The sequence below is a fragment of the Toxotes jaculatrix genome, chromosome 13 (assembly GCF_017976425.1).
Source record: "Toxotes jaculatrix isolate fToxJac2 chromosome 13, fToxJac2.pri, whole genome shotgun sequence".
NCBI lineage: Eukaryota > Metazoa > Chordata > Actinopteri > Toxotidae > Toxotes > Toxotes jaculatrix.
In genome coordinates this window covers 3,876,942-3,897,311 of record NC_054406.1, presented here as the reverse complement: position 1 = coordinate 3,897,311, position 20,370 = coordinate 3,876,942, and the positions used below count along the sequence as shown (strand labels likewise).

Sequence of the window (20,370 nt, the reverse complement as noted above, 5' to 3'; positions counted from 1 at the left end):
ATGACACATGGACATTGTGAAGTTTATCAAAGCAGGAAATAGTTTGTTAAAAAATGATTTAGACAAATTACTGAGATCATTTTTTATTTATAATCAACTCATGTACACCTTTGATTTCCATCAGTAATTCAATAAAACCTAACATTTACTATATGGCCTTTTGGGGAGTTACAGGTGAGACTTACATGATAGCACCAGGAGGAACTTATCACCAAATACTGCAGGTGGGAAATGATCAGTCTCAGACAAAGCTGAAGGTGTGATCAGGAAAAAGATGGGAAAAGTCATACGACCGAACCATACCAGTTCCCACCTCTGAACATAAGGCATCCAGATAAAGAGATTGACAAAACAAACATAAGCAGCCTCAGTTTAAAAATTCAGATATTTCTTTTTCTATTGTCCCAGGGTTGTTTAATATTAGAAAACAAAAAAATTCTCCCTTCATGCCAGGCACCATGTGATGCTATGTTTAAAGCATGGAGCTGAGATCACAAGCATGTTCTGTATCTTCTAATACCACAAGCAAATTCAACTGTATTCAGTGTTTGACAGTAGACCTCAGGTATAATAATGACCTCTGAACACAGGTGGGTGACCTCTTTGACAGCAGAGATCTGCTTCCACTTCCCTTTTGCAGAACACATCACACCATAAGCAGCATACAAACAAACAAACACTGTTCCTATCAAAGCCAAGCATATGAGAAGCAGCAGTCTTCTAAGGACACAGCATATACACATGCACTGCATGAGTACGTTTCGTGAGGAAACAAAGGCAGAAAGTGACGGAAAGCAGCTGATTGCCGGCAATTTAGTTTAGGTCTTAATTAGCTCTTAGTCATCATGTTAGCTTTGTGACTGAACATCATCACATGTTCTTGATATAAAACGTGTATCGTGATTTGATAACTTCATGAGCAAACCAAGATGGGCAGACCACAGTCATCCGAAGGTCATGAGAAATTTAAAACAAGATTTTAAAAAAAAGAAACAATTTCAAAACAATGGTAAAATCCAACCATTATCACAGGCTGACAGTTTTAAAAATATACATATAGGCAAAGCTTGTGGTCTCTGCATAGCAACAGAAGTTGTGATGATAAGATAAAGACGCTAAAAATGTCCAAGTAACCAAAGCTGCTTTCAGCTTCTGTGCAAAATGAACTCACAGATCTCACATATTAAGCTCCTCCTTCATTAAATCAATCGCAGTAACAGTAACGCATGGCTTATAAAACTACAGTACAGTGATTAATATGGCATAATCCAACTTCAACAAGGTCCATTTATGTTGATTTTAAACAAGGTGTAGCGCAACAGTGTGCTCAGTTGATCCCTGTAGATTCAAATGTGCAGCTTCACCATCCACACCCAAATGTGAACAGGGATTAGACATTTTTACGACCACACGCACTGCACAAACACAATCGCAGTCCTGCGTGTTACACTGTGGACATGATGTGAAACACTGGAGAAGGGCAGAGCCAGGCTCAGTAAAGTCTCAGCAGGGAGGGAGGAACTGCTGTCAGTACTGAAAAGAAATGACAGAGTTCACTTTATAGACGTGGTACGAGCGATTCCAGAAAACTCTAGTGAAGTAGTTTGTGTAGGGCGAGTAGTTCATCTTTATTTCGTGGCAGAATCTTCCATGCTTGGAGAAGGAGTACATCTCTCCTTTATCATAAACAACCTGAATGGGACAAAAAGGTGCAGGAAAAGTTTTTTATTCTATAATCATTTTATAAACTCAGCTCTTAATCAGCATCTTCAAAGAGAGAGGCCTCACATCAACAATATTTATTGGTCTGGCATCACCTTCAGGAAGGCAAGTTGTGGTACAAGAATAAATAGACTTACATGTCCATTGGAGATGTCCAGGAGGTCTTTGATCCTACAGCCCTTATTAAGACTAAGCTCATTACAAATTGCCTCTTCGATGATCACATAGTTTGCCTTCTGAGACGTCAGAATCTTATAGATGTCCTCTGCAGATCTCATTGCGTACACCTGATAAGTCTACAAGGGTAGAAATAAGAAATGGATGTTAAATCTCATATATTTGCTCATAAACTACCCACAAAAAGGAAAAAACCAACACTACATGAATAACTCTCTGTTCCTGTAATACCTACTCTAATCTGGAGGAACATCATCAAACAGCTAACGTCATTAATTAATGCAATGTGTTCCTAAATAAACTTCTAACTCAAGGACTCCTGCTCCTGTTGTCCTGCTTGTTGTTTTCCTTCCAAACGATGGAGTGGAGTTGTCTTTTTGAAATGAATCTCATTCTGAGTTTCTCAGCTGTGTCAGTCACTCACATCTTCACTCCTCCTCAGCAGGCTGATGTCTGAGTAAAGTGGTAAACTGGTCACAGCTGAACCTGAACACAGCTTCACTGTCCCTAGTAGCTGAGGGCTTCCTGCAAACACAGCTGCCACTGGAGCCTGTGACCTGAAAGAAGAGAAGATATTAAAGCAAAGGGCCGTGTGGCTGCAGGTTTTTGGTCCAAACAAGCACCAGCACACCAGACTTGACTCATTTAATCAACTGAGCTCAGTCTTCAGACAGCTGATTGGTCAAACTGTGTGCTCTTCATTGGCTGATGCCTCACCTGATCCAGCTGATCAGCTCCACTGCATCTGGCTCGTAAAACTCCTGCAGATCAGACAACTCCGCCAAGACACGAGGGCAGTACTGCAAGACAAACCCATAACAACACATGAGATATAATTTGACTTAATCAGAGTCTGAGCATTGAAAGACAAAGAGCTGAAAATCTCACCTCTCTCCATAAACTGAAACCAATGATGGTTGGAACTGCTGTGCTCAGGATCAGAGACTGCAGATTAAAAAAAAGGAAATTAGATGGTTCAGCATTTGTGCAGGGGAATAGATTCAACTCTGTGGTACTATAGTAATAATGATCCACCGTAGGTAACAACACAATTCAGCAAGTAAAGTATTAATCCAATTTAAAATGCCCCTTTTCAAGTGAATTGGGAGAAAGGCTGCAAGAGCACAATGTCGGCTTTCAAAACTGATTGTCAGAGACCACTCACCAGCACTACAGGGTGAATAGACTTCAGTTTGAGCCACTTAAACACAGTCATCCAGAGGTCTGGAGAGCACACACCAAATGCTGTAAACATGCAGACGTATGGCGTCCATAAATACTTCATCCTGCGTAGAGAGAGAACACTGTCAATGTCCAGATGCACCATAACCAAAAAGGAAATTAACAATGCTTCATTTACTATGGAAACATGTCAGAAACATAAATTTTAAAATACACCTCTACGCTGATACACTTACCCATCAAACACCAGAGTCAGTCCTCCAAAAAGCAATGTGTGAAAAACATGATAGATGACCTCAGGCTGCTCTCCTATTTGTGCATCTTCAAGTCGGAGGTTGGTTCTCATTGGCTGACCACTGAAAAGAAGTGAAAAGGATTTCAGCATCATGAGATCAAACCTACAACCAAAGGCAAAATCATGATGAATGTCATCTATCAGATATTGTTTTGGAAATATGCCAAATAGTACTGTAAGATAACTGCACTGTGTGTGGCACAAGCCTCTAACCTGAGTCTTCTGTAAATGGCCTGCAGGGTGGACAGCAGGCAGACAGACAGCACCAGGACGTAAAAGGGAAGGACTGAGGCCTGTGTCAGTCGCAGAAATAAGTCCTGTCCAGCTCTCTGGAAACTTTCTTGGCACAGGAGGAAGTTGGTGACAAAGTCACTGAAATAGAAAAAAGGGAAACATTTGAATAATATTAAATAATACAGACTAAAAATTTGATATTGTGTAATATGGATACTGTTCAAAACCACAAAGGATAATACACCATGCCACTGTTTGTTGGACCCACAGTCAACCCTGTACTGCAACAGGAGACTTTGATTGAGGGTGCTATAACTCACGTTGTTGTGTTGAGCCCAAATTTTACTTCAAGGAACTTCAATAATAAGTCACCTTCACTTACAGATGTAAGTTTCTGTAAACAGAAAACACTGGTTATTATCCAATAACTTAATAGCTATTATAGCACTGAATGATTTTAACTTCTTCTAAAAGCCTGTCCTTCCAGCTTTACCTTGACCAAATAACTGAAGGTGATCCCTGTTGTAAAGACCAGGTGGAAATGTAGGAAGAGCTTCATTACTCGGGCCACAAGAGGACCCATCTTCATCTTTTGCTGGGATAAAAATACAGAAAACAGACATTTTTAAATTAGATCCAGAGAAAACCAGAAAATCCTCACATTGTAAAGGCTATAACCAAAGACAGAGTCACAACAAATGCCTGTGATATGTTATTTGACTGGGCTCTGTCGTGAGGGAGCAGCTAACTCTACCTGGAAGTACCTCGCGAGCACTGAGCCAATCAGGAGGCTGAGCAGCGGTGAGCTGAGCAGGACTGGGTTCTGAAACTGGAACAGGTAGGCCAGGAACAAGGAGCTGAGGTACACTTTGTGGATGTCAGCAATCTGTACATATCAAAAACGAAGGGATGATGGAGAAAAAGAGAGATAACTCAACATTTAGGGAAAAGCACTTCTTTGCTCTCTTGCTGAGTGTCAGATAAAAAGATTGATACCTCTCTCATGTCATGTCTTAAATATGAAGCTACAGCGAAGAGATGGTTAGCTTAGCACAAAGACAGGAAACATGGGGAAACAAATTTGAGCTGCTGTAGTAGTTAAATGGAAGGGCAACTTTCACAGATTCCAGTGAGTTATGGTTAAACGTTTTAACAGTAAATCGCTATATTGAAAAAAGCAAGCTGGCATTTATTGTCAGGACTGACTTACCTTTCGTGTTGGCACCAGGTCAAAAGAGTCGAGCAGGAAAAGACAGAGGCCTTGGATGAAGAGCACGTAGTGGCTGTGCTCCCAGACCAGGAGGAAGATTAAGGTGGTGGCACTCATGGTAAGATAGCAAAACATCTACAGAGAAACGCAGTTTATCAGTGCGTGTAGATGCAGAGTTCCATCCAACTTTGATTCTGTCGTGTATAAATTCAAAAGTCAGTATCACCAGAGGCTCACCTCGGTAGCAGAGCTGATATTGTTACTCAGGAATCCAGTCAAAGCTGCCACCTGACAAGAGAAGTAAGGCAGAGCCCAGTTGTCCCGCAGAGGAATAGCATGGTCCACTTTGGTTGTGTCTGATCTGTGGGAGAAATGAAGCAGAGTCATAAAAGTCGCATTAAAGCAGAAAGAAAGTGAGTAAACTTGAGATTTGAGACAGGAGGGTGTTATCATGCTTCACCACTGAGACTTTTATTTTGACTACGTGTTCCTTTTTTTCAACCCTGTAACTCGACCTTGTCAATTCACCTTGACAAGCAATGACGGACCACGATGAGGCACTCAGAGAAACCTCACATGAAAGTCTGACAAAAATCATCTCACCTGTTGATCACATACCAGGCCACAGCCAACATGCCAGCCACCCAGGTGCCGCTCATCACCCAGCTACACACAAACAGGGCAGTGACGTAGACCGCCTGGAGGCCGAAAACCGCTCCAACATAAAAGTAGATCGGCTCCACGAAATCCTGAAGGCACGGGGACAGACACGTCAGTTTTACCACAGCTGAGGGCTGTGTTTTATCAGCAAAAACACCGGAAACTCAGCATAATGTTTGTTGCTTCAGCTAGTCTAAACTTTCTAAATGTGCTGTTTTGCATTGTTTACAAAAGCTCCCTTCTGATGGAAGCTCTTTCTGAAAAGGCCCCAGGCGTATGGCAGGAATGATATGATCTGTTTGCCAAGTGTCTGTTTGTGTTTAGGGCAGTGCATTGTACTTGATTGTTCTTTGGAAAATACACACAAAATCTCCCATTACATAAAACCATCTGATAAAAATATGGTCAAAACGGACAATGTCCTCATTATCTATTAAACTTAATTCAGAAGTTGATTGAAGAGCAAAATCACTGACCTGGCTCCCTGTGATTCTGTATATGAAGCTTGTGATGAGCTCTGGATAAAGAGACAGACGCTCCACTACATTGATGGTTCGACCTGAAACAGTCCTGTTATCTGCCATCAGCTCATAAAATCCTGAAGAACACAAAAAAACATAAGAACAGAGTTGATTAGAGTGGAAGAGAGAGACGGGCGTAGCTCCTTACTCCTAGTTAGAGCTTGTTTTGATGTTGTATTTTATTAGCTGAATGTTTCTCTCTTTAATGCAAAGCAGAAAGGATACATCTACCTCTTTCAAAGGACGGAGCCGCCAGCATGCGTTTATAGTAGTAATAATAGAGGCCACTGCCTGCTTGGAAGGTGATTTCACGCTCAAGCTCCTGAGACACATTAGAAAGAATTTTTGACCTGATGTGATATGGTAGTGAAGCAGAGATGTAATGGAAGCACACTCATTAAAACAAAATCGCCCACCTGTCTAGCTGAAAACCAGAACTTCCTGTCATGGTACGTAGAGAGATACACAGCATAAAGCATGCCGCAAGCAACTGCTGCCAGACATCCGAAGAACACCCTCACCAGACGCTGCAGAAAACCCGCTGAGGAGCAGAAATAACTGTCAATGGTAAAACTGTGTCCCAAACAGTCACAACTGTTCACCACAGTTAGTAATTTAGACAACTTAATTGTGTATTTTGATAAACAGTATGGAAAACAGATATGTAGCTGACCCTACACTGCAAAAAATAAGTCCTATTGACCTGTTGTTACCTTCTCTCAAGCACTAAAAGTAGGAGTAACAAAGAACTTTATAAAATTAACATTTGGAAGTGATAAAAGTACACCATATAAGTACACAGGAAATAAACTTACAAGTAGAAGAACTCGTGGATCTGTTGACAGATGCTCCAGATCTGTTTGATTCGTCTTCTTTATGGTGACCATCTTCTCCTTTAACTTCCTCTTCATCTTTCTGCAGCAAGTTATCACCTGCTCCACCGCTGGACACTCTCACCTCATCCTCTGCGTTCACCGGCTCATTCATATCTGCTCAGGTGTTACAACAGACAATCTGCATGTGACAGTATCGATACAGACATCTACTGTAGATCAGAGCTGCCGTTTCTCTGGGAAAGTTATCTCAACTTACTGGGTGTTTCTGCACACGAAGCTAACCGGTGTTCAGTTAGCAAACTGCTAAGTTAGTCCAACTTACTTTCAGTTTGCAACTCCGGCTTTATTTGGCGCTGCTCTCCTTCTTTGTCTCCTTCCATAGTCTCCGTTTTGCGGCATCTTAACTCAGTCATGACGAGATCAAATTAATCCGAGAGGAGTTGTCTGGCGTGTCGAGACAGCAGCATGCTAGCCAACAAGCAGTTAGCTAACCCCGGGTCCCGGTCAGTTCTTCGTTCTGCGGTGCGCCTGGCAGGTGACAGGTTTGGCTACAAGCTTCACTCGTCTAGATGGACTTTTCTTGCACTAAGCTGCAAACTAACATGAGCGCAGTTGCTGTGTTTAGTGTGATGCTGGCTGCGCTGGAGGACTGAACCTGGCACTGCCGCTGGGCTGTGACCGGGACACGGCGGAAGTTGCCAGTGGCTACAGAAAGCAGCGAAGAAGAATGAAGACCAATCTTCACTGCAAATTCATGTGATTTAAGAAAACTAAAAAACAACCCCAAAACTGTCAAATATTCGGTCGCCTCTTTAGTTTTACGCCACTATAATATTAATGTCTGTATATTTTGTAAGGTGTGATTTTCTATCATTATCTTGTCCTGCATTGTTTTATTTATGGAATATGTTTTAGTGCTCAGTCGACAGAAAAGTAATCGACAGTTTTTAACATTTTATTATATAATTAGATTAATAAATAATAAAAATAAATAAATAAACGTTAGTTGCAGCCGTTCGGCTTCACCGATTTGGTATTTCTCTCTCGGGAAGTTGTGGCCTCTTTTCACTGTATTTGGGAAAAAATTAATGGCTGAAGTAGACTGCTGTCATACATATTATTAAACCCTCTGTGTCATGATGGGTGTAAATACAAGTGATTTGCCTTATGTATAATCCTAGTGGAAAGAAAACGATAGATGAAGAACAAAGGTTGTGGGTGTGTGGCATGTGAGCTGAAAGAGAGACTGACTCACCTGATATGAATTCATCAAGTGAAAGCAGTTTAATGCAACACAACAGGTTTTCACTGCTGCATGCTGAGTGTACACATATGAAACCACAAATGTAATTTCAAATAATGAGTGTTAAATTATCCTCCTAAAAAAAACCAGAGGAAACAACTGATGCAAATAATAGACACAAATAATAAAATAACAAATTATGCATAAAATCTTCCTGGAACCAGCAAAACTTGGTTCCAAAGCTAAAAACTGGAGTAAAAATACTGTCACCTTAAATTAACATGTATATATATAAAACACACCATAACTTTACATTAACACTAACTGTGATTTTTAAGAGATGTCTGTGAGATTTAGAACAGTTTGGCAAGTTCCTCAAACTTGGAGCCACTGAGCGGTTTGAACTTCACTGTCCCGAAGCTGAAAGGTGACAATAAAGAGCCATTTCTTCACACTGTTACAGCTTTATGATTCTTCTGCTTATTCTTCTTCTGATGATTCCTCTGAACCTTCTGATTCTTCCTTTGTTGGCTCTTCAGCAATCGGTGTTTCTGCTTTGGAGAATAAGAATAATATTACTTTTAGTCTTAAGAGTTTCAAACAGAATCAGTAATCACTTTGTTGTATGTAATCAATACCTGTTTGGGTTTTAATCAGGTTTCCTGTTGGCCCAGTGTCTTCACCATCACACCTCTCCAGTATTATTCTCAGGATTTTGGTCACTTGTGGGTGTTTAGCTGCTTTGATTAAGGGTTCATCATCTGAACTGTTGCTCGACGACCCTTAAAATATATTAATAAAGCAAATATAAACCAAATGTATTACATAAGTCTTCATAGCACAAAATTAACTTTTCCTCTACAGCTATACAGTAGCCTTCCACCGCTGTTGTCATGACCTGCATGTCAATTTGACTCTCACGTCAGGAGTCTTTACCTGATACAACCATCCTTATTTGCTTTTTCGAAATTGTGTTCCTCTTTTTTGGAGCTGAAGCCTCTGTTTTGGTTTTTGTTTGTTTGCCTGTGTGGATCTTTTTCACAAGGTTAATCAAGGGTTCATCATCTGAGCTTCCATCAGACAGTCCTGCCAAAAAAAAGCGGTTAGGATTTAAAAACGTTTTCTTCCAAAGTAGTGGTGGCAAAATCATATAATGTTTTGTTCATGTAATGATTACTGCTAGAGTACCTTGCTGTACTGTTGTATTCTTTGTGTTTTTCTGCACTGGTTTCTTCTTTTTGGCAATGAGGTTCACCAAAGGCTCATCATCAGAGCTGCTGTCTGAGGATGAAGAGTCTATTAAAATCTAAGAGTTTACTTCTACTTGAAACAAAATAAAATTAATTCCTTATGGTAAGTCTAATAAAAGTGCTCCTTACCTTTTCGTGTTTTCTCTGTAAGTTTTGTTTTTGTTTTCTTGTTTGCTGAAGTCTTCTGCTCCTTAGCAGCCTTTGTCCTCTTTCTCTTTAATGTTGCCAGTGGTTCATCATCTGAGCTGCCACTGGAAGACTCTGCATATTTAACTAGAACAAACAAAAAGTATTTTTGGTACTGGTGCTAGGTGACAGAAGAGAAGTGTTTTACATGTTTGGGGTTTTTGTTTTTACATTTCACACCAACCCTTTTTCCTTGCTGTGTTCCTTTTGGATTTCATATCTGGGGATGTTTTTCCAGATGGCACAACAGATGACTTGGATGGCTGATGTTTGGATTTAAGTTTTTTGGCAATTTCACTCAGAGGCTCATCATCCAAACTATCATCGCCATCCGGTGATTCTGTGTAATAACGTGAAACCAAATGTAAGTATCTGCTACAGAGAACTTGAGCGTTCTGGTGATGCTGCAGATTTATGGTGAGATAATTATCTTACCTTTTTCCTTTGTATCAACAGATCTTTTTTGAGGCACTTTGGAGGCAATCTTAATCAGAGGCTCATTGTCAGAGCTATCATCTGTGTTCAAATCTGAAAAAAAGGTGAATAGAGCAAAAATTTAAGCTATGCAAACCAGACACAGATCAATAGATAACTTCTGCAATATAGTTAATTGCATATGACAATGCAATCACCTGTATTCTTATTTGTGCCATTAGATCTGGATGATGTGTTTTCTTTTTTCTCTGGTTTCTTGGCAGTTGCAAACTGTGTTTTCATCTTTATCAGCGGCTCATCATCTGAGGAGTCATCAGAAGCTACAACAGGGGAAGACATAAAAATACAAATTTAGCTCCTTTTGCTTTTAAAGGCGACAATACACACAGGTGACCAGTTAAAGGAAAACTCCCATAAAGTGTATTTGCAAGATGTTGGGCCACCACGTGTTGTCAGAACAGCTTCATCATTGGCATTGATTCTACAACTCTTTGGACTCTACTAGAGGGATGGACACCACTCTTCCAAAAGATACTACCTCGCTTGTTGTTTTGATGATGGTGGTGGAGAGCGCTGTCTAACACGTCTGCCCAAAATCTCCCATAGGTGGTTTGACTGGCTTGAGATTTGTTGACTGCAAAGGCCATAGCATATGACTCACATCATTTTCATACTAATATCAATCCAGTGAGTGATCACTTGTTCTTTATGGATGGAGACATTGTCATCCTGGAAGAGACCACGCCACAGAGTATGATTGAATGTTAATTGCTTAATTGTACCATGTGGTGTACCTGTGCAGAAGCAACAGCATTTGTTATGTTTTTCCACTCATATATGCAGGTTTTTCCTTTAATTTGCCACCTGTCTGTGTGTTAAGATGACAATATTTTACACAAAATTGGTTTGACTTTTTCTCTTCACTACAGTGTGGCCTCATCAGGACCTTCAAGAGAGGTACAAAGTCGTAAGAGCTGAAGCTGTCCTTCAAGTATTTTCCAGTACTTGAAGCCAACTCAACAGTTGACTCAGAAATGTAGGCATGTCCGCAAACAAAATAAATTCACAGTCATAGATTTTGTTTGACTAATCAAAGTTTATTTAATTTTTTAAAAAGTGCTACTGTTTCCCCAGTGTTATTGTTCCTCTACATATGAATGCAGTCATTGTGATTACCTTTAAAGGCCAAAGCATATTTATGAATGTTAAAGATTGTTGTTTAGAAGGTTATTATTTTTGTGGCCATTTGCCTTTATTTGACAGTATAGAAAAAATACTGGAAAAAAGGGGTAAAGAGAAATTAGGATGACTAGCTAGAAATGTTCCCTGTCAGAGCCAAACCAGCTATGTCACAGTAAACATCTTAGGCCAGTGACCTATCAAGGCATCCATATTCATGAATACTATTGTGATGTCAGTCAAGCCTATTAATTAATAGCTGATTTTCTGATTAAAGACCATGAAAAAAAGTGCCTACTCTAAACAACATAGAAAAGTACAATTCTAACTTGAACTACTAATTTGTCAAAAAAAAATCCATGAAATGGGGAAGCTTTATTAACTCCCAACTTCTGCAATGAACTGCAGTATTACAACTCTTTGAGATGAAAAGTACAATATTTCCTCTTCAAATGTAGCAGAGCAGAAATATGAAGTAACAGAAAATGGAATATGTGTACAGTACCTAAGTACATTAGTTAAGCTATTTTCTACCACTTTTTATTACTAATACTACCATAACTACGGTTGATATTTAAAACTCCCTTCGCTGCAGTGCTAACAAGCTCGGCCAAAACTCATATCCACCCTACATGTTACTGAATTCGATCAGCGTAAACGCCCCCATCTTCACCGTTTTATACAGAAGCTAGCAGCAGTGAAATCGATGCTTTATCAACTTAGCTTTTAGCTACGACGCAGTCCACTAAAATGTCTGCCTCCTCAGCTAAAATTAAACCCAACATTGATAATCTAACTACCTGGAGAGTCATGTACCACAGTGGCAGGCAGGTCAGCTGTGCTGAAATCCATTTTGTTGATCAGTGCTAGTTAATTATGCTCTTCATCCAAACGCGCCAAGTTGTTCTCCTGCTGTTAGCTTCTTCTTCTTTTTGAGTAAATTTTAGCTAAGTTCGCACTTTGTTTTTAACTAGTTGTTGCTGTCACTGCAAGGTGTGCGAGTCCGTTAACCTCCAGTTACAGTCACTGTGCCGCAGAGTTTCATTACACAAGATTAAAAACCAGTTTCTCCAGTCATGGACCTAATGTGGTCCCAGTTTACGTTTGGCTATTTTTCTTCCGCCTCGTTTTTGGAGAAAGGCGCTAGGGCGACTTTTGATGACGCCTCACGACGTCATTGGTTGATTGACTTCCGAAGTCGCCTAGCAGCAAAACAAAAAATAAAATAAATAAATAACTGTCTACCACTTAAACCCACTGATCTTAAATCCACTCAAACAAAACTCAGTTTAGTTAAATTCAAGGTAAAATAATCTAACTACTTTTCTAACTACCTTTAACACTAAATTAACATTATAATGAAAAAGGAACTTTGAAACTCAGTTTCTAAGTGAATGTGGACAAGACAACCTTAAAGTGAACACACAAAAATTCAATTTCCACATGTGAAACTCATCAGGGGATAGTGGCAGTTGATAGCTCAGTTTATTACACACATACAAGATAAATACTCAAGCACTGTAATGTCAGACAAACAGGACCTAATCATCTAGATGCACTGATTCACACAAAGATATGACTCCACATGTGAAGCTTCATTAGTCAACATTAATCAAAGAAAGTGAGGACATTGTTGTGCTGTTCCCCAACCCCAAACCTCAGGAACTTAATTGTTCAGGAACTAATTCAAGAGCAACATGGAGCATTTTTTTCCTTCTTTGGTTGGTTCCATTACTGTTTTTGACAAAGATCTTCAATATTGTCAAATCACATTATTTTCTTCTATCATTTTCTGCTAGGTGGTGTAATCCTGAGCAAATCCCTGAGAAAGTAAGGGGGGGACAATCAGGCGTCTTCTGATCATTCTCAACCACAAGGGGGAATTCAACTTGTCATACACATGAACTATTCATTTATTTATTTTTTTACTATTTTAAATGTAATTGTTTTAAATCAAAAGTGCTATCGCAGAAGGTCTATATCTAACCTTTCATCCATTCCACTACATTTGTACCAAACATATAATCACATGAAATACAATGCAAATTCATTAAAGCTGTATAAAACATTGGTAGGTAACTCTCAAAGAAGAAATTTTTAAATATTACTATGATATCATCTCTTAAAACTTGATCCCTGGAGATTAAATCTTATTCTTTTTGATTTCATGATTAGATGAATGAGAGTCTACTAATGTTTCATGCAGCCTAATCTCTCCAAAAATGAAAATTTCTGACCATTTCATCACAGAAGTGCTAAGTACACCAATCATTAAATTCAAAGATAACATCATCCTGCTTTCCAGCACAGCGGAACAGGGCAGAGCTGCACAGCAATAATCCATTCTTCCTGCATTGCTATTAAGTTTTTGCATCTCGTCGTCAACAATAAACCATTTTATCAGATGGATATTTGATATAAATAAAGAGCACTCCAACCTCTCTTATGTTAAATATTGTAGAGCCAGACCCTGGAGAGCCCTACTTTAACTGGCTATTGGAAAGTGACTAAAGGCATCTTGCTGATTGGACACATCACAATATGGTGAAACCTCATTTCTAGTTGAGCAATTAAGGTTACCCAGCCCAAGTTGATAAATGGTCTGTTGCTCAGTGCAACCGTGTGTCCATGCTGGTGGTTTTGAGTGCTCTGGGACTGACAGTTTACATAGCAGCCATCTTGCTGGCCTCTCGGACCCCGCTGAGGTAGGCTCCTGTCACAGTCTGAGGGAAGTGTCTGTTGGTGGCCTGGTAACAAAGAACAGTGACAACAAACGGTGAAAATCAGTTTAATTGCAGTGTGACAGTGTGTCCATGCTGACCTTTTTCACAGCAGAAATTGCGAATTTAACAATTTAAAACTTTAACAGTAGTTCTCATATTTGACTGATCTGTGGGGAAACAAAAAGATGAAGCTTATCATTAACAATGTTGTCAAACGCAAATCACCACATTAAATTTCACAATACCAGTTTATACAAACAGAATGTTCAAACCACATTTGGTAAAAATTTGAAAAGTAGTTTTACCTCGCCAGCAAAGAACACCTTTCCCTGTATGTCTTCAGCAAGGATGTCATAGGCCTCTCCGCTGCCCCCTGTCTTCACAAAACTGTAGGACATCTGGGACCACACGTCTTTGCTCCAATGGGTGACAAAGAAATTCAGCGGCTCTGGGACCTCCTATGAAAGATGACAAGAAGAAAAATAACAAGAGTCATAAGAAACACACACAAATCACGAGTCAGCCTATAAAAAATGTCAGTGAACGTGTGATTGCTCTGGTGTGACAAAGTTACCTGTTCCTTGAAAAGTTCACGAAGAACCTTCATGCACTCATCTACCACCTCCTTGTCCTCCATGTCGCGAACAGCAGGCACAGCGTCACCAGTGATAACTGACATGAGGACAGCCTGCTTTCCCTACAATACATGCACACAGAGACAGCATTAAGAACATGTCATTTTTCACTGTGCTCGTACATTTTTTATTTCCTGTGTCTTGCTAAGATGCCAATTGCATCCCTATCCCCACTTTATATGGTCATCACAGATAAATAAGATTCTTTGTCTGCTTTGTAGTCTAACACAAATGGTTCCAAAATCTTTTCCATGTCATTTCAGTCAGGAGACTTAAATTTCATTAGTTGAGCAGTAAGATTGAGCAGTAAGATGCCGTCTTGTGGGTAAAAGGAGAGAAACAAACCTGTGGATCCATGTCATAGAAGACACTGAACATGCCTCTCTTCTCAGGACCTGGTGGGATGTGACCAAAGTAGTCTGCCCCTTGGATTTTGTTGTCCCAGAATCTGTAGGGGAACTGAAGAGCGATCTGCAGATAGAGATACAGATATTTTTATCATGTACCTACAAAAGTATGAGTCATGAAGCATCCATTTACTGACACATCAACAACAGTTATTACCTTTTCTATGACACCAGTTCCCAGACTGTGTATCGCTTTCAGTTTCCTTTCAGGTAGCGGAGGGTTGAACTGGATCAAGTTCTGCTGAAGTAAAGTCAATGGGATTGTGACAAGAACCTGAAAGAAAAAAAGGATGCTAAAGTAAAAAGCCATAACAAAGTAATTAACAATAAAAAGAGTCAGGAAAAAGAGAAGAGCGAAGAGTCAATTTCATAACACTATTCAGTTATTTAGCATTCATTAACATGTTTTTACCTTCTGTGCTGTCCACTGGGTCCCATCGGAGGAGGTAACTTTGACAACGTCGCCTGAGTAGTCAATGGCCTGAACCTAAAATTTAAAAAAAAAATGTATATTTAGTTTTACACAATGAGATTTCTCTATGTAATACAGGGATAGGTGAGGTAAAGCCTGGAAAAAAAACAACTGAAAGACAAACCGGACACTTTGTGCGGATGTCGAGGCCCTCGGCCAGTTTGTGGAGTAAAACAGAGTAGCCCTTGGTGAGTAAAGTGTGGTCTCCTGAGAATTGGGCAAAAAACTCATTGTGGTCCCAGGATCTCGCTGATACCTATAAACAAACCATACATCATAAATACATAAATACATCAAAACTAATGCAAATAAAATGTCCCAAAATAAGCAGAAGGCAGACACAAACACGTATATAAATATAATATTGTTGAACACTTTCCTGATCCAACATGGGGAGCTACAAAGGTGGTTTTCTAAACAATGAAGCAGCCTGAACTTTCTATCAAAACACATAAATCTGGTGGCAATAGACTTTCTATTTATACCAACCCTCAAAGTGGAATTACTCAAATCAGACACAGAAGAAAAATCTTAGAGGCCTTTTAAGTTTTGAGTTTTTCAGACCTGGTCCAATGTGCTTCCACAGGCATACTCCAGGTTACTGAGATGAAACTGCAACACCTTCTCCTCCAAATCACTAAACTGGATCCCAGACTCCTGCAGAAAGTTCTTCTTCACTTCCTGGACTTTTTCTGTAGAAATAAAATGCAAAGTAATCATCATCAAATTCAGTTTACAAATACCAGTACTACCCAGTACTGCAGTGTGCTCTTTTGCATGTATTGTCATAGCAATGGCATCTGAAATATAGAGCTCATTATCTTGGCTACACATTGGTAGGTTGGATCCATATGTAAAGAGACTTTACTGAACCTCAGTGAACCTCACACTTTGATAGTATTGTTAGTGTTTGGTGATAACAGTTCAGCACCTCCCAGTGGTGTGTCCTGGTTCTGTGACTTGTCCTTCCTCCATTCTGACACCACGTCCAGGATGGCGTTGAAGTGGAAGTCCATGCGCTTGTCGATGGTCGGGTCAGTTACCTGTCCCCCCTCCTGAAAGAGGTCACACCGCTCTCCCAGCTTGTGCATCTTGATGCCCATCTGCAGCAGAACAGTGAAGATAAATAATAAATATAAATAATAACAAGACCGACGGTCATGTTCAAGGTATAAGTATTTTGACATTATAAATTATTTGAGCACATTAATTCTTACCTGTTCACACATCAGGGCAATGGGGTTGTTCACACAGCCATTGACAATCTGAGCTCCTCTACCTACAGTGACACCCAGAGAAGTATCATCCCACACTCGACCTCCAATTCTCTCCCTTGCCTCAAGCACCATCACCTGTTAATCACAGGAAATGAAGATGGTAATGCGACAGGTCTGTGACCAGAAAATAAGATGAAATATTAAACCAGGAGAGACAGAGAATAAGACTTAAGTTAAGGATTTTAACCTGAGTGCCAAAGTTCTGCAGCTGCCGTGCAGCAGCCAGCCCTGACGGCCCAGCACCAATGACGATAACGTTCTTCTGCAAAAATGATCAAATGTTAAAGCACTGTAAGCCTTCACCAAATACATAACATAAAATAACATAAAGATACAGATGTGTGCGGTTGTGTTAAGTGAAGATGAGGACACTCACGGAGAAATATCTTTCAGGGAGCAGAGGCTGTTTGACTGCCAGCACACCCGTGTTGATCAGACCCTTCCTGGTCATGAAGTTGAGCACCCGGTCCATCTCCTGCACGCAGCGTACGCGCACCAACCCCCGCACAATGATGTGCAGTGCACATTTCTGAGAAGTCAGCATCTCCTTTAAAAAATATATTGTTTTTATTCATTAGCTGTTTTATGGAGTCTTATAATCATTTTTCACATTTTTTGATCCGGGCTCAAAAACTAAAAGGCAATGAAAAACATGCCATGTTTGGAGGTCACTACTGGCTGACTGGCTGTAGTGTACCTTGCAGTTCTTGTGCCAGGAGGCAAGAATAAGGTTACGCAAGGCCAAATACATGGTGGGATCACGGGAAAATTCTGGAAACTCGTAAAGCTCGTCCAGCTCCATCATATCCGGCCGCACACACAGAGCCTTGCCACACTCATTAGGTTGGTAGAAGGGCTGGAAGTACGGGCACAGACCTGGAACTGAGGGATACAATTATGATTACTAAGCCAGATTATTCCGGGTAGGACTGACATCTCTAAATGGGAGGCTGACAAAACATCTCCCTGGTTCATCAGTCCCACTTATTTCTCTGCACATAAAGTAAATATCTGTATATCACAGTACAGCAACAATGGCTGCTGAATTCTGCCATTTCTCCTGGACTCACAGACTTACTTTGTGGTTGCACAGCTCTGCAGTGATCTGCCCTCAGCTCAGACAGAGACACATTGCTGGAAGAACCTGATGGACTCATTCCCACACAGTCAGGGTAGTAGGCAGCGAGGAAAGGGCTGGCTGGACTTTCTTTAAACAGTGGCGGCAAAATCAGCATTGAATGCCACCAGCTGTCAGTCACCTCAGCCACTCTCTGTGAAAGTAAAACAGTTTGGGGTTAAAGAACATGCAAATTATTGAAGTATCTTTCCATGACACACATACTGAACGCATAATCATCATTTAGTCATAGTCATTTTAGCAATAACAGATTGTGATTGTGTCGGTTGCAGATTGTCCCTTAAGCAAGCCTGACTAATCCGTTTAATTTTGTGATGACTGCTGGGATCCCAGAACAGATCATAACACACATCAACAGCTTACCAAGTCCTCTGGTTGGGAGCACTGGTCCGGTCCCTCAGTCTGTAGGCAAACAAACAAGATTATTATCACAAAAAATAATCACTAAGTGAATGGCTCATTTTTAGATTTCCTGTTTACCTTGATGTTGTTGAACTTCATTCCACAGCGATATGTTGCGGCTAGGGAAGCAGTGAGTTGGATCTCCTTGGTCAGCTGACGCCACTTCCTACAGTCCGGTTTGGTGCATTGAACCTGAAAGGAACATGTACTTAGAACTTAGAACAACCACATTCAGCTGTTTAACAGGAACCAGGAAACCTGTCTGCACGTACCCAAAATGGCAGCTGCTGATCTGCCATGAAAGCTTTCAGGCTGGGCTCACTTTTCCCATTACTAGTCCACACCTTCTTCCACGATGCAAACGTCTCATAGCCATCTTTGTGACTGACATGGGTAAAAAGAAATCACAAGCATGTATAGCACGAGTGAGTAGCATTATGAGATGCTAAACACTAAAATATCCACCTGATACTCTTGAGGCAGCAGCACTTTAATAAATATTATTATGGCAAAATGATTTCCAAAGATGTGGTCCAGTGCTGTGTTTGTGTGTTATGTGTTCAGTTGCTCTGTCAGCATTACCTTCTGTAATAGTGATCGAAACATTCATTGCAAAAATGTTCGCCACATGACAGATGATACCAACGGGATGTGTATCCATTTTTAGCACACCTGAGAAGAGACAGAAGAATTACCATCTATCAGTCAGCTTCTAAAAGGATGTAAGTCAATTAAGCCCTTATTTCTGTTATACCAAGAAACATACTACCTTTCAGATGCGCTTGCAAAACAAACGGGGTATGTGGCAGAGCATCCAGCCTTCTCACACTTTCTGTACTTTTTCTCGGACTGATCATCTTCTTCCTCTGTATCTGTGGCTTTTCTTTTGCTCTGGAAAATAGTGTTGAGAGCATTCTTACCTAACTAAACTCAGCTCATCTTTATTTATACAGTAATTTAAATTAAGGTTGATTCATTCAATACACTGGATCAGTATCCACAGCACAACTGACCCGATTAAGCGGATCAGGTATCAGCCATTACCTGACTGATCCACAGTGAATACAGTTTCTTTTCTTATGTCATTATAAAAATTCAGGTCTGTATCAGTGTATGTGTTGTCCAGTGAAATAGGAGAAATTACAGTTTCTCATGCTAAATAAGTTTGCAGTTTTCAACTATAAAATGCCCTACTCAATGTGGGTCTGGATCACAACTCTTAAAACTCAAATTTATCAAAAACATTTGTTTGTGGACTAACAGATAGAGTACTTTATTAATCCCTAACTAAATAAAGATTAAAAAACACCAGACCCATAGCTGTTTAAGTTCAAAAAAAGAAATATCAGAGCATCATGCCAAGGCAAAATGCTTACCATGTAAACCTGTCTGCTTTTCAAATAATGATGCTTCAGAAATTAATATTTAAAAATAATAATAATAACTTATCAGTCAGGCTCAGGCTTAACTCTGTGAGGCTCTAACACTAAATGGGATCAAGTACAGAATCATGAGTGATGGGAATGAAGATGAGTAAACATGTATGAGACATAATAGTGCACCGCGGGAAAACAGAGGCTGACATCTACCTGTCCAGGTGGAGGGTTGTTGGTGCGCTTCACCCGGACGTTGATTTGCCTTCCTGAGGAGCGCAGGGTCTGGCCGTCCCCCGGTGACTCCCCGGAGCTCCTCTTCTTGGCTCGCCGAGCACCAGAGGCATTCCCAGAGTAGTCTGAACATTAACGACAACAATACATCCGTGTCACTTTGAACAGAATCCCCTGCAGCTCGGTTCAAATGAGGCCTTTCACAGAGAACAATTCCGTTTGCGCAGACAGAATTAATTATTACAGGCGGGACCAGAGCGAACAACGAGATGAACCTGTGCGTAAACACAGACTAGGTGGTGACAAATGTGCACAATATCAAGCCTTTTAAACCAAGCACAGTGTCAGCCTGTCACGTTTAGCATGTAGCAAGCAGCGGCAGCGCGTTATAAACACTGACCTGCGTCCGACAGCATGGCTGCCTGCGGCGTTACTTTAAACCCCCCGGGGTCTTATTGACGTTTGTGTGAGTTTCTCACTGCGGTTTTTTTAAATCGCTGAATCCGTCTCTGTTTTATTGTTATGGGAAGAGGGGAGGAGGAGGAGGAGGAGGGGGGGGGGGGGGATCTATTCGCTGTT

The 20,370-nt window shown here is 40.5% G+C and overlaps 3 protein-coding genes across 5 annotated transcripts; all 3 read right to left on the bottom strand.

Annotated features, from left to right (window-relative positions):
• Positions 1–67: 67 nt before the first annotated feature.
• LOC121192426 (probable C-mannosyltransferase DPY19L4) lies at positions 68–7,514 on the bottom strand. The gene is made up of 19 exons (XM_041054115.1): positions 7,160–7,514; positions 6,817–6,990; positions 6,418–6,542; positions 6,233–6,323; positions 5,957–6,078; positions 5,424–5,569; positions 5,058–5,181; positions 4,821–4,955; positions 4,365–4,496; positions 4,104–4,205; positions 3,931–4,004; positions 3,590–3,748; positions 3,318–3,437; positions 3,065–3,185; positions 2,788–2,844; positions 2,617–2,699; positions 2,324–2,456; positions 1,860–2,018; positions 68–1,692 (listed from the first exon to the last, which is right to left on the bottom strand). The coding sequence occupies exons 1-19, from the start codon at positions 7,248–7,250 to the stop codon at positions 1,528–1,530; spliced, it is 2,313 nt and encodes a 770-aa protein (XP_040910049.1). The 5' UTR covers positions 7,251–7,514; the 3' UTR covers positions 68–1,527.
• A 584-nt stretch (positions 7,515–8,098) lies between these two features.
• Positions 8,099–12,261, bottom strand: LOC121192076 (nucleolar protein dao-5-like). Of its 3 annotated transcripts, none has more exons than XM_041053619.1 (9): positions 11,931–12,261; positions 10,149–10,271; positions 9,952–10,044; positions 9,701–9,856; positions 9,460–9,603; positions 9,269–9,361; positions 9,017–9,166; positions 8,719–8,862; positions 8,099–8,634 (listed from the first exon to the last, which is right to left on the bottom strand). In XM_041053619.1, exons 1-9 carry the CDS (start codon positions 11,980–11,982, stop codon positions 8,561–8,563), a joined length of 1,029 nt encoding a protein of 342 aa, XP_040909553.1. In that variant the 5' UTR covers positions 11,983–12,261; the 3' UTR covers positions 8,099–8,560. The 3 variants fall into 3 exon arrangements, with proteins under 3 accessions (XP_040909553.1, XP_040909554.1, XP_040909555.1); XM_041053620.1 differs by having other exon boundaries at positions 8,099–8,631; XM_041053621.1 differs by having other exon boundaries at positions 11,947–12,261.
• A 335-nt stretch (positions 12,262–12,596) lies between these two features.
• On the bottom strand, positions 12,597–20,358 carry LOC121192407 (lysine-specific histone demethylase 1B). The gene is made up of 21 exons (XM_041054094.1): positions 20,192–20,358; positions 19,774–19,916; positions 18,954–19,075; positions 18,767–18,856; positions 18,457–18,568; positions 18,263–18,376; positions 18,146–18,184; positions 17,723–17,915; positions 17,342–17,526; positions 17,021–17,191; positions 16,832–16,906; positions 16,585–16,719; positions 16,299–16,470; positions 15,932–16,059; positions 15,492–15,623; positions 15,308–15,382; positions 15,053–15,169; positions 14,834–14,959; positions 14,428–14,550; positions 14,159–14,311; positions 12,597–13,877 (listed from the first exon to the last, which is right to left on the bottom strand). Exons 1-21 carry the CDS (start codon positions 20,205–20,207, stop codon positions 13,794–13,796), a joined length of 2,505 nt encoding a protein of 834 aa, XP_040910028.1. The 5' UTR covers positions 20,208–20,358; the 3' UTR covers positions 12,597–13,793.
• Between the last annotated feature and the right edge of the window lie 12 nt (positions 20,359–20,370).